Source organism: Coturnix japonica, chromosome 4 (assembly GCF_054131305.1).
Source record: "Coturnix japonica strain WE chromosome 4, WE-NBRP24, whole genome shotgun sequence".
Classification (NCBI taxonomy): domain Eukaryota; kingdom Metazoa; phylum Chordata; class Aves; order Galliformes; family Phasianidae; genus Coturnix; species Coturnix japonica.
The window spans coordinates 87,726,037-87,740,100 of NC_140666.1; the positions used below are offsets into that span (position 1 = coordinate 87,726,037).

The following is a 14,064-nucleotide window of genomic DNA, read 5'->3' on the forward strand; positions in this document are numbered from 1 at the left end:
AGACACACAAGATGTACATAAATATTAAAACACTGAAATAACACAAACTTGTTAAAGGGTAAGCTACTCTTCAATGAAGTGCATAAATGGAAGTGCATCAGCTAAATTTCCTCAATTACTTTCTGTCTACTGGGACTTAAAATTCTTCATATGAGCCTGGCTAGAAATGAACATATTAATGCTGGGGAGAAATTTCTGTGTATAACTACCATAGGAAGATTAAGTATTCTGTTATCAAGCAATATGAACATTGTGCAAAACAAAATCTTAAATATGAAATCAATGTGGCACTTCTATAACTGGAAAAGCCTTTAACTGTATGTTAAAGGAATAATAATTCATTCTGTTGAAATGATTTTAACAGTACTGGAGTTTTAGCAGCATCTTCTTGTGCTGGGGTTGAAAAATATAAACAATTAAAGAAATAGCTATTAAGATTATTTACCAATTCAGCTAAAAGATTAAGTTAATGCTTCAATGTTCACATCACGTAACTTTATACAGAATTATAATGACATTGTTTTTCAATTACAAGTAGCAATATTTGACATATGAATATATATGAAGCAAAAACCTGATTACTTGTCTTGAGAATTTTCCCTGTGAGAGACATAGGCTTCCTCGAATTTGCTTACAGAAGCATGTAGGTAATTACTGACACTATTCAGAAGTTTTATTATAGGAGAACCTGGTGGCTTTTTTTTAATTTTTATTTTTATTTTTATTTTTTTTTTTCTCATTGGGACATTTTAACTAGGTAAAATTCTAGTCAGTGACAATAGTCATAAGAACATATAAGGCAAGATAAATAGATTTAGAAACTACCTAATGAATTGTTGGTTTTGCTCTTAAGTTTTTTAAAAAGCAATCCCTACTCCTTCAGATATAGTACAGCTGTTTTACCAAGAAACAACAGAGAAACTACTTTATAAAACAATATTAAATGATGCTGTTAAAAACCCGTTTCAGTAATAGTAAATGTCAAAGCTCAGTAATAGCAAATGTCAAATCTTTCGCAGTCTCTGAACTAGCAGTAGCATCTGCAAACATGATTTATTCCTTCCACTTAGCATGCTCCTATTTCTTACCTGATTTTGCCTAAGGAAAGAGATTCTCAATCTCAACTGAAATTACTGTCAATATACAGGAAAATGATTGCAAAAGTAGGGCACTGAAATGATGATGAAGTAAAAAGGGAAGACTGTACAACTCTATACAAGACTGAGAGTCAGTGGATCATACAACAGTTTTTTTAGGAGGATAAACTGGGGCAGATCTCAGAGATACGCAAAAACCTGAGAACAGGGGAGGTTTAGGTTAGATGGGAGGAATTTTTTCACCCAGAGGGTGGTGATGCACTGAAATAGGTTGCCCAAGGAGGCTGTGGACGCCCCATCCCTGCAGGCATTCAAGGCCAGGCTGGATGTGGCCCTGAGCAGCCTGGTCTGGTGGTTGGTGACTGTAAATAGCAGGAGGGTTGAAACTGGATGATCATTGTGGTCCTTTTCAACCCCTGCCATTCTATGATTCAATGATAGATATCCTCTCTATTCCTGAGAAGAAACCACTAGCACTGAATTTTCTGAAAAGGCCTTGACATAAATAGCTAATATCCAGGATGCAAAGTTTCTTCATGAGATTAGAGGATTTTTCTTATTTCAGGTAGTCTCTAAGAAATTCCTAAAGATCATTAATTCAGAGTAGGCTGAGATAAGGAAGCTTACAAGCAGACACAGAAATGATCATACAGGCATTTATACTTGCATTTTCAAAATTTTGAAAGCAACTAAAATAAATTACTGGATGATTTTAAGTTCTGACCATCAATTTTTTCCCCTAAAGTTTTTAATAAGCTAATTAATAATAATAATAATAAAGTAAGATAGAATAAAAACAAAACCACCAGGAAGGCATATATTTCAACAGCAAACAAGAAGAGAAAAAAAACATTATTCCAAACTATTACTCCTCTTTACCCAATAAATGGTCTCAGTAACATTCATCGTTCATTAAAAATGATTCATCTGCCTTGGCCTTTATTCACTGTTTAATATTTCTAATGAACTTAATGTAGCGGGTGATGTAATCAGACAAAAGAACGGTAAGAGCTCTTTCTGCCACTACAAGCATAATCATACATAATGAAGAATTTATTGTTAACTGAAGGCATTAGTTAACTCTTAAACACCTCATACACTGGCTATCTGACAGAAGCAATTCCTTCATTAACAAACAAGAGCCAGGATCTAATTGTTGCCTCTTTAATCTTTTAGATGCATTAATATCTCATTAAATATGCCTCACAGAACAATATGATTTAATATTATTGGAAAGGATTAACAAAACAGTAAATAAAATTACATTCCAATCAGTGAATTATGGATGAAATTTTAAATCTGTAACTCAATGGTTATGGAATATTTTTTTTACTGCTGTGTTGGCAGCACTTCTTTCATCTCTATTTATTACCATATGGATAAACCTTCCATTTTGTGGTGTGTTTTTTTTGTAAGTTTATATTTTAGTTTTGGAAGATTCCAGTAAACATTCTGGATCTTCTTTTGTTTCTTTTCATTTCATGAATATTCCTTCCATAATCTCATAGGCCAACATCTCTCTGATTACCATGGATACAGGATTCCTCTTAGAAGCTACATATTCCTTTGCTCTTAATAGGACAGCAAGCATCTCTTAAGAAGGTTCTTAAAATATTTATCTTTCAAAGCTAAAAAAAAAGACCTGATTATTACTCAAAGGGTACAGTAAAGCATTCAAGATATGTTCTAATTACACAACTCTAAATATAAGGCTGGAACTCAGAAATGTTTTTCAACATCACCTTTGGCAGATCCTTCAAGCAATTTTTGTTCAGGGATTCTCTGAGCCAGAATTCATAACTTGGTTTTCATAAAAGCATTACATTCTACAAAGGATCTAATAGATTAGGAGAAACTTACATTAATAAACCCCTTTCACTGAGTGCCATAGAAGTTTAATAATGACTTAAAGAGATCCTCAAGAGTGTTTATTACTGTCTTTTGTCAATCACCTCAATTCTGACAGTAATTTAGATGCTTACAACATTCACTATATGTAGGTGGCTCTAACAGTGATGCCCATTCATCATGTTCTCTGTCTTTTAGAAATATAAGGATGGCTTTCATTCCCCTCCCCCAAGAAAGATTTGTATATTCTCACAAAACACATTATTTTATATTTAACATGAAAATAAATCATCCTCTTCATATTTATTTATGTAGATCTCCTGTGACACCAAAAGGAAACTAGAGCACAAACACTGATTAGAACTTCGGAATTCCTGGGGTAGTTGTAATGGAAATCTGAGAGTGGACTTCAATGACATCAACCCATCTCATCTTACAAAAATGGAGACACACCAATTAGATGGTGCATTAATTGTTTTTTGCATGTATAAACTACTTTTTATAGAGGAGACAGCAGATTCTCATACTACTCTAATGGAAAGCACTGCTCAATTTCTTTTCAAGTTTTAAGTGCACTAGTCATTAAAAAATCCATTTAAAAAAAAAAAAAAAAAAAAAAAAAGGGGATAAAACACAACAGAATGCTGTGAGTCACCAGGGATGAGGGAAAACAGTCTATTAATTCATATATAAAATCATCCTTCTCCAAAATTAATTTTGCTAACTGTTAGCAAAATCAGTGGGCCCTATGCAGGTTTAATGTCTATAGTTGAAGAAGTGGCACTTCAGAAGTTAGATTCAGTCTTCACTTATGAATTGATCTAAGGAGACAACAGCACGACTTTTTTTTTATATGAGGACTTAAGTAACAAAATGAAAAAGCAGCCCTGATGCACAGTGTTGGGGATTTGACTCTCAGTTGTATTTTATTTTTTAGACAGGACAATCTACTTTTCAATAGCCAGTAAAGCCATTCAGATAAAGCCAGAAAGTTCTGTACAGTGCAAGAGAAGGAAAATTTAAAAACTGATACTACAATAAAATGGAAAACAAACATACAAAAAAACCACAATATATTACCTTTCAAACCTTCAAAATTCATATTATCAGTGAATATCCTTTCAATATACTTACAATGTCAAGTAAGTATACCAATTAAGTGCAGCCCTGCCCAAAATAAATATACCAAGTTTATATCAAAATACACAAAAACATATCCAGTTGAAAGGAATAAGCAGAAAAAGAACACTTACATGCTAACGAATGCTCGCCCATAAAAGCCATAGAAAGTTATAACTGCACCCCTCGGAACAAACTTTAGATAGATAATATCAGTTTTGATTTACATTCTCAAATAACTCTAACCACCTGTGTGGCTGCTGAAATCTAAACAAGATTCCCAATTTGTCATGTCAAGGCCATTACAACAGAAAGGCTTATATATAGTGTAGTCCCAGAACTTTATATCACAGTGAAATATAACATAGATAGGAATAAGGGACATCAGTCAGCTGAGAGACGCAGTGCTGCTGCAGTCAGTGACTCTGCAGTTATCCCATGACTTATTTCTGAATTAGTTATTTATCTAGAATAAGGCAGGAAGTGATATATGAGGAAATGGTAAAAGAATACTTTGGCCATTTGAGCTGACTTTTCTGAATACTCCAAACAAAATAATAAATTCTCGTTGTGCAGGGCAGCATCTTTTATTAAAGACAAATCCAAAGCATTTGAAAATTTGACCAAACTTCCAGAGAAAGAAAAGAACTTTCTTGTGACAGAACATATTTTGGCAAGGTGGGAGTTGGCCTCTTTTCCTAAATAAATAGTGATAGAATGAGAGGGAATGACCTCAAGTTGTACCAGGGGAGGGTCAGGTTAGATATTAGGAAAAATTCTTCTCTGAAAGAGTGGTCAGGACTGCCCAAGGATGGGGTGGATGGTTGCACTGGATGATCTTGGAGGTCTGTTCCAACCTTGGTGATTCTATGATTCTATGATATCCTAGAGATACGCTTAAACTTCTGACGTTGCTATCTACTTAGAGCACCTGGGCTAGCATTTCTCCCTTATGCTTTTATTTCCTTTTCTTTCCCTTGTTTCTCATTTTAGGGATTTGCAAGCTTGGACTCCAGACCAGTTTCTCCACAGGATTTTAGAACTTCTCTTTCAGAAAGTTAAGATAGAACCTGAAGGTATTCTGTGCAACTTCCTACTTAAAAGATACTGAATACAGTATTCATAATTAAATATATTAAATGGTGCCACAAATGCCTTTAATTAACAATGTTGTTGTCTATTCCCATTACTGATATAAGTACTGAACTATTTTTCTGAGTGCACAGTAAGAGTTTTAGGCTTTCTTCCATGTTCCAAAATGCTTCAAATTTCCCTTCCTTTCCATCTGTTGGATACAAACAATTTATGTGTACTATCAGCCTTCTGTTAAAAATAAATACAATGAGATTAGAATACTACACCTTGTGCTCTTCAAGTTTCTCTCTGTTTTTGTGTTTACTTACTTTTATAATACTTACTACATTGCGTTCCCCTGCAAATTCTATACAAAGCTTAATGTATAAACATCATTTTGAGACTATAAAATAACAAACATTTCTCTAAGAATGCTTTTCTTGTTTCCTAAACATGGCCCATTGTCTATGGATTCTGGTAATGATTTAAACCTAACACTATGAATCTAAAAAGTTCAAAAGATAGGCTAGAAAATGCGTATACAGTGTTTTGAAAGCAGGAGAAGATTATGCTACTGAGAAACTGCCAATAAGGAGACAGAAAGGTGATGAATTACGCCTTGATGTCATGTTTACAGTTGCTCTTTCAATCTACATTGTTAGCTTTATTTTCCATTAACTTCTGCTAGTAACAGTGACAAGTAACAAAAAAAGAAGAGAAAAAGAAAATAAATAGGGACTTTTACTTCATTCAGTTTCTGCAAGAACATGCCAACATTTGATTATCTATTCCTTTCACCTATAGCTAGCCATAGGAAATCCATATCAGCATATAACAGTACCCAGATTACATTAGGTGTTTGCCTTTTCAATGGTCCGAATCAGTGACATTAAAATCCAAAGACTTTTTATTGCTGATTTCAGTACTTCTAAAAAAAATTGTAAGTTAACATGGTAAATAACACAAAAAGTATTTTTAAGAGATATATAAACAAAATCTTCATTAAAGATAAATACACTTCTACAATAGAAACCAGAGCTCTTCTTCAGCACCTGACTTATGCAAGAAACATTGTCGTTGTATTTGTGGTCAATCCTTTTGAGTTCTGCTAGGGTACACAAAATAAATAAATAAAAATAAATTAGAAAAAAAAAAAAAGTAAAAAGGATGTAACCACTCATTATCTGTATTGAAATATGATTTAATAGATGTACACCATATATGAATATACATACTGATTCTGGAGATGCCTTAAGATGCCCATGAAATTCAGGCAACAACAACTACATAAAGAAGTGGAAGAAAGGTAAGGCCTATCTGGGAAACGTCAGAATTCCTCATTAGTATGCTTTCATGCAGTTTGTAGGCTATAAACTCTTAAGGTGATTATAGAGGTGATTATAGAGACAACACCTAACATTCTATTTTCCATGGATTTAAATAATCCTACTTTATAATCACTTAAATTCCTGCCTCTAAAAAATCTAAAAGTGAAGAATGCATGAGATGCAAAAGAAATTACCTCTGACTTGTTTGCTTTACATCTGATTTCTCTGTTTCTTTATGGTACAATGGAGTGATTGAATGGTACAACTGGGTTTCTATCATGGTATTACAGATTTCATTGTAAACTTAAACCTTATTATCAATACCAGAAATTATTTTCTTTGGGTGAGGAAGCAGGTAAATATTCAGACAAGTAAATCCATACTGTTTTTCTCCATGAATCAGTAGAAACCAAAGAGTAGGGCCAATAGATCATTGAGGACGATATCCAGTATAACTCATATGATTACACTTTATTCAAATACACTTCAAAAAGACAACTTTGGTATATTTAAATATTTGAAATCCTCCCTGCACCTTTCTCTCCCACACAAACAAACAGCTCAGTAAGAAAATGAAAACGACAACTACAATGTCAGAAAAGTAATTAGGAGAGAAATGTGAAAGCAATGTTAGCAAAAAGCAAAAGTAAACCAATAAAACAAACATTGTAAGTTCCCATGTCCATCTAAGCTGGGAGAAGATTCAATTACATTTTCATCTCTTGCATGAATGCTAGAATGCCTGTAAATGATTTGGGATTTGCATTATAGGAGTCAGATTGAAAAGGTACATTACTATTAGAGGAAGGAATCAAAATGTTTCAAACTTTCAGAAAAATCAAAAGCTTTTGGCAATAAAGTTAAGATCTGTGAATACTGAGGTAGTAGACATTCCTCCTTTCTGCAGGCTGATGGTGCAGCTACCAAACAACCGCAGGAACCAGGCTTGACTCACCAGTCCTCACATATCCAGCACTAGTACTCATTCAATTCCCAGCATCCTACCAAAGACAGCCTCCTCTTGACATTACACCTCAAGGACAAGACCAAAAAAGCAAATGCATAGGAACATGCAGAAAGGTTTTCTATCGTTCTCAACGCATCATTGTATTCACTCAGTGAATAAAATCCAAGCTGACACAGTTCAGTAGAAAAAAAGCTGAATACTTCCTATCTCTCTTAGGGCTTTGCTAATTCTCTTTGGTGTTCTGAGAGTCTGTGTGCACTGAGGAAAGGCAGGAGCCTTACCCAGCTGCTGATACAAACCACTTACCACCATCTTGTACAGCAGAAGAGGACCAAAAAGAGAAGAAATGCCTCAGAAATCCTTTATCTCATTGCTTTCCTCAGCCAAATCACTGATTAGCTTCTTTCAGACAAAAGAAGACTTGGTTGCCAAGGCGATCTCATTTCTGAGAATCCAGATCTCATCAAGGTTTATTACAATTCCATGCTGGAGCCCTGAAGGAAAATTCTTCAATGCTTGTATTTACCTTAATCTCTGCACTGACCCATAATTGTTAAAATTATAAATTGTATTATAATTTATTTATATAAGATATATTAGATATATTTCTATATAAATTAGAAATCAGTAAAACAAGAAAAAATGAGTTAGTGGCTTGTTAAAGATACACAGAATCCTAATGATCCACTAGATTTATTATGGACAGGCAGATTTTCCCAAGCATTTACACTATAAAGACTGTGAGCAAACAGCCACATATTGTTGAATGCCACTTACCTTCACCTTGGTGAAGTCATAGAACAAAGGAGCAGTTCCTCTGTAGTTCCAATATTTTGTCTTATTCACTGAGTAACATAACCATAACTCCTCGAACACTCACCCAAAGTGCTCGCCTCACATAATTTGCTAACAATTCTTGTTTAGGAGTGAAAAGTATTGCAAGTATACTGAGATCCATGTAGGAAATCTTGGGGGGAGGAGAGGGGGGGTTTCCACAACTAGAAAACCAGCAGTGAACAGAGAATTTCTGATTTCTCCTCCTCTGAGTATGCATTAACAGATTCTTCCAGAACCTGAGCTCTAACATTAAACTGGTTTCTCTGAGCCTTTAAAAGTATGTAAAATCATCTTTTATTTTTTTAATAGAGATCAAGAACAGCACACATGGAAAAGGAGAGAAGGAACAGGAAGAAAAAAAGAAGAAAAGCTGCAAACAAAAAGCAGCTGTAACAAAAATAGGCTGCTGCCCCAAATGCACATGCAGTGCTTCTACTACACTTACTACATTTTCTCATTCTCAGTACAAAGTTGGAAGGTACTTTCAAACACCCCCCAAAATGTCAGATTCAGACCCTTCTTGAGTGAAGGATGTAACTACATGAAACTTCCCTTTCCAGACCATGTTTGAGAAGTGAAGAGGGAGACGGGATCAATGCAATGGCATTGATAATAATCAATTACATCATCAACATTTTTTTGGCCTGAAAATGACATTTCTGGAAACAGAATAAGAAATTTCCGCTTCTTTGATGCCTTAGATATCTAATAATCTTTTAAGGCTTATTTTTCTATGAAGCAATTATAGTGTGATTTTGGTTAAGAAACGTATTTACTGTAGATTATCTCAAGGATTTTCCTAAAACTAATTTAATGAAATTTTATCATGGAATCAGCACACAGTTGGATTCATCAATCTGAACTTCACAGAGAAGCCACAGTAACATAACTTGTTAAGAATCTCAAAAATTGGGTTGAAAACACTTATGTCCAAGTAAATGTCATCTAGTGAAAGATGAATTAGAATCAGAATATCCCCTTCTTGTTTCTCTTTGTATGATGTAATTTGGTGATTTAGTTATCATTCATTCATCATTTGAAGGCTTACATCAAAGCTCGTTCATCAGAAAAGAATATTCTACATTCTCATAAAACACAATTTAAAATCCCGTTTCCCATAGAAAACAGTTTTACTTCCATAGTTTAAACAAGGTTTAAGTGAGAATCAATGCACTTTAATTAGGTTAACTGAACACACGATACTGCCACAGAATTCAAAGAACTTTAGTGGAAAACTACAAAAAGAAACTTACTTTAAAGGTGAGCTCTTCTTCTTATAAATTAGCATGATCTAGCAAAGTCTAATGCAAATCACTGTTTCAACAGATTTGCTGTACAAATACAGACGCATTAAGAAATCTGATGCATTTGCAAGGAAACCTGATTTATTTCCTAAAACAAAGATGGCCCTCATTAGTCTTCTTTTGCTTTATGAAAGATGAGGTTTGCAGAAAGTCATTTTCACTGGAATACTCATAAATCACTCTTTCTGTTTGAAATGATAAGTAGCAAAGAACTTGTCTGGCAAGTGCTGTTTTGGTGAATTTTTACAAGGAATGCAAGTTACTAACCTGTCCTTAAGCTCTAAATTTAGTTAACTTATTAGCAAACTGCAAGCATATTTGTGGGAAATATGGGGGTAGTTTTTTCCAACATCCTGGCTAGGAAAAGAAAATGTAAAATATATTTTTAAAATAATTTCAAATGGCCATGGAAAAAGTTTGAAAGTATGATTTACAAATGCTACATTTTGTCATAACATGCAGAAGCAAAATTATACCAAAAAGCAATAACAGAACAAACGCATCTCTCAGATGAAGACTCTTCCACCTCCAGCCTCTAATCTATCAAACCTTTATTTATTTATTTATTTCCCCAACTATGGAATATTTCTATAACTTGTGTTCTTTCTCAAAATGAATTAGAAAAGCAAACAAATGTGGGTATTTGTGTGTGTGTCTTGTTGTTGTTGGTCTGTTTATTACATGATATTATTCTCAAATAGTCTTTCTTGTAGAATCCAGGACTCACACAAAGAACCAAAGCTCATGACTTCTCTACAGAATTTACTTCACAGAGTTGAGTACATTTTGCAGTAAGGCCTTTTTTATTTTTCTTAATTTGAGAAAAAGAAAAAAACAAACACCAAGACACCATGATCCTTTTTCCTTTTTATTAATTAGGAAAAGGAAGCAAATATGATGAAAGCAACAAATATCTGCTTTTAGCTTAAAAGCTGGCAGAAGCATATGGAGAGTCAGATGGGAGTCAAGTGTACCTGGGTATTATCCATCTACAAGAAAATAGTAGACATTAATAATTAATATTGTACTTTTGTGCTGCTGCTTAAGCTGACAAGAATACCAGTTCCAGCACATACTGCAAAATGCCAGAAGTAGTTTGTTTTCAGTTGCAAATGTGCAAGAATTCTGAATGTCAAATGGCCTGTTTGATTTGTCCAAACTCTCTTAAACCATAATATCATACAGGTTGGAAGAAACTTCACAGTTCCCATAGCCCAATCTCCTGCACCAAGCAGTGTCAGCTACGAGATCAGAGTAGGTTGTACAGCACTTTGTCTACCCTGGTCTTGAAAAGCTGCATTGTTGAAGACCTCTGGGCATTTTGTTCCAAAAGCTGATAGTATTTTTAATGGAAAACCCTGTCACTCTTCTTAGGGAGGCAGATACAATGACAAGTTTGCCATGTTTCTTTGGTTTCCCTATGAGAAATTACAGATGCTAGCAAACAACTCAGTAAGGAAACCAACTGGAAGACCAACTCTCCCCATCAATATAGGCTTCCATCATGACTGTCCAGCTCTCCCTGCTCCAATATCATTATTTAAGTCCAAGATACTACCAACAGGTAGAAATCACCATCTACAAAACATGTAGTGTTGAGTGACTGTCAAATTCACATTTGTCCCTTAACCACCCTGATATAAAAATAATGACAAAAAAAAAAAAAGAGATTTTTATTTCCCAAATATACTGTCTCTCCATAGAACAGTGTAAAAATTCAATGAAAATGTTTTTAAGTTTCAAAAAGAACAGATAGAAATTGGCTCTTCCCAACATCCATGGCCAGCTTCTGCCACTTACTTTTTTAATCAAATAAATATATCAGGATAGGAAGAAATATCTTTTCTGGAACATGGAAGAAAAAATGAATATATTGGCAGGCCCCACAAAAATATAGAATTCCAAATATGAAGAAAGTAATAATGAAGACATTTGTAAAGAAGAAATCAGATGAGTTTATAACTTATCTCAACTACATTTTTTTGCCATCCACATCAAAGAAATAGCGTTGCAGGTGCTAGGCGTGTTTTAATATCAAAGTGACAGGAGAAGGTTGCATTTCATATCCCAGTGTCAGGCTCTTTCTGCTCCCTTTCAGCTGGGGTCTTCAGGCATTATGTTCCAGGTAGATCTTGTCAGTTAAATGTCAGGAAATTTTGAAAGGAGCCAGAGAAATGAAAATGACTCTACTAAGAGTAATACAGACATCAAGATCAAGATGAAAATGGTAAGAATTGTTCTGAATTCTTAATAACTCTTTCAGAAGGTCACTTAAGGAACTTTCAGTTTAGGTCCTCCTTTTGCAAGACAGAACTCAATGAAGTCAGGAAGACAAACTGCACGTTTTTTTTTTCCCTAAACTAGTTAAATCAACTTAAATACACTCTTACTCATAGTGCCTTTTACACATTGTGCTTTACATATGGAAAAATATGCACACAGAATAATTTCTTTTGCAACAACAAATCACAGTGTTGAGAACGTGGACCAAAGAATTGTGTGCTGTAACCATACACACATTTGTTAGAAAGTCCAGTGTTCTAGTAGTCCAATCATTAAGCTCTTATCATTTTAGGCCATGACTTAAACTATGTAGGATGCAAGTTTCCTCTTTTGTTGACTTCACAAAATGTAATTATAGCAACCCTTAGCAGAATGCTATGAATCAGATGAACTGCATGAAATATATTTGCCAGTGTCTCTAGCATGCAGCAAATCAATGAAAGCAAACTTTGCTTTCTCAAGTGATGATCTATATGTCCAATATCCAATAATAAATTTACTTCACCTGTTACTCAGAATAGAATCACAGAGTGACTTGAGTTGGAGGGGATCATAAAGATCATCTATTTCTAATCCCCTGCCATAGGTTGTGTTACCACCCACCAAATCTGGCAGCTTTTGTCAGTGCCTCATCAGCCCCTGTGTAAAGAATTTATCTCTAATACTGAATCTAAATCTTCCCTCTCTTACTTTTAAACCATCCCCCATTATCCTATCACTATCAGACTGTGTTAAAAACAAAAACCAATAAAGAAGCTGCTAGTCAAGCGCAGTCACTACACATGAAGAAGCCAGATGAGGGATCAAAGACAGCAATTTTATTTTCTCTGAGAAAATAAATAAATAAATAAGAAAATAAATTAAAAAACACAACAAACAAGCAAACAAAAAACAACCATACATCTGTTGATGAAAGCTTTTAGTATCATGACATTTCTGCAGGTAATATAATTTCAACCCTATTACAGCGAATATATATGCTGCATATATATATATTAGGTTATATTTTTAGTTATTCCTTTAATCAAATGTATTAGTAATAATTCGCTGAATCATGATGAATTTCCAATCCAAAGTGATGCTTAATGATATACAAATGCTTAGCAGTCCATGCTTTTGAAAATTCTGCATGTACTCTAATAAGCATCAAAAGAGAGCTAGATTTATATTTTTCAGTCCCTCAAACAGGCTTATTTATCTGTCACCAGGAATGGGAAGATATTTTAGAAACTTTGTTAAATATATTTTCCAAAATGCATGTGTCACAATTGTGTGGATTTCTGTTAAAGGAGGTGAATATCCATGTACATGCATAAGTATTTCCTTTAGGAACTTTCTGACAAAATCTAGGAGAAATGATATTATCTGATTATTAGCTACAACAAATACTTTTTTTTTCTTTTTTTCTTTTTTTTTTTTTTAATAGCTGGTTGTAATTGAACATTTTAAAACTAGAAAAGTGGTCTGTATTCTATTCTTGGTGGATGTCACTTCTTTATTATTGAAGATAGATTTAATTTTATTTCCATCAGCTGGTGTTGCACTTCAGTTATTACAGTTCCATTGACTCTAATGAAATGTCACTGTTGCAATACTAGATTCGGGAAAAAAACATTATAAAATCAATATGATGGTTAGGATATTCTTGGCACTCATAATACTTATGGTGTGTTTTATAAAAATAGTGGTTAGTTGCTATATTAAGATTTCTTTCCCTCAAATCCTACAGTTCTTAGTTTCCTATGATATTGAATGTTTCAACTGTTCAACAGAAATTCTCCATGTTTGGTGCTATCTGCTATTTAGTTGTCTCAGAAAACCTGATAGCTATTGCTTTCTGGAGATGGCAAGAAACAAAACAGAACAAAAAGCAGAAAACTGCAAGTTTAACTCTATTTAAACTCTATACCAGGCATTGCTGAAATCTCCCTCCCCTTTCTTTCATCAGATTCTTATTAGGATTCAATAATCACAGTCAGGGATTCAACCAGTGCTTGAATTGTCTTCAAGATGATCCAGCCCACAAAAGGCTCCATCTGAAATAAAGCCTTAACATTTCCTTCAAGAAGCTGCCCATGCTGAAATTGTAGATTAACTCAACTCTTCTGCGGATCACTCAGGACAGCCAAAAAGAGATTCTTGGCTTGCAAAGGATGCAAGGCTCAAGCACTGCCATTCATCCCTCAAAAGCACTGAAAAAGTTACCA

General features: G+C 34.2%; 1 protein-coding gene across 4 annotated transcripts in view; it reads right to left on the reverse strand.

The window, feature by feature from the left end:
* Positions 1–14,064, reverse strand: part of CTNNA2 (catenin alpha 2) — a 425,826-nt gene that overhangs the window by 274,188 nt on the left and 137,574 nt on the right. For 2 of the 4 annotated variants that reach the window (XM_085545876.1, XM_032444565.2), the window contains exon 1: positions 7,740–7,818. The exons of the other annotated variants lie outside the window; for them this stretch is intronic. In XM_085545876.1, the coding sequence (XP_085402002.1) occupies positions 7,740–7,745 (6 nt within the window). In that variant the 5' untranslated portion in view covers positions 7,746–7,818. Of the gene's footprint in view, positions 1–7,739; positions 7,819–14,064 lie in introns of those variants that run through there. 4 annotated transcript variants of the gene reach the window in all.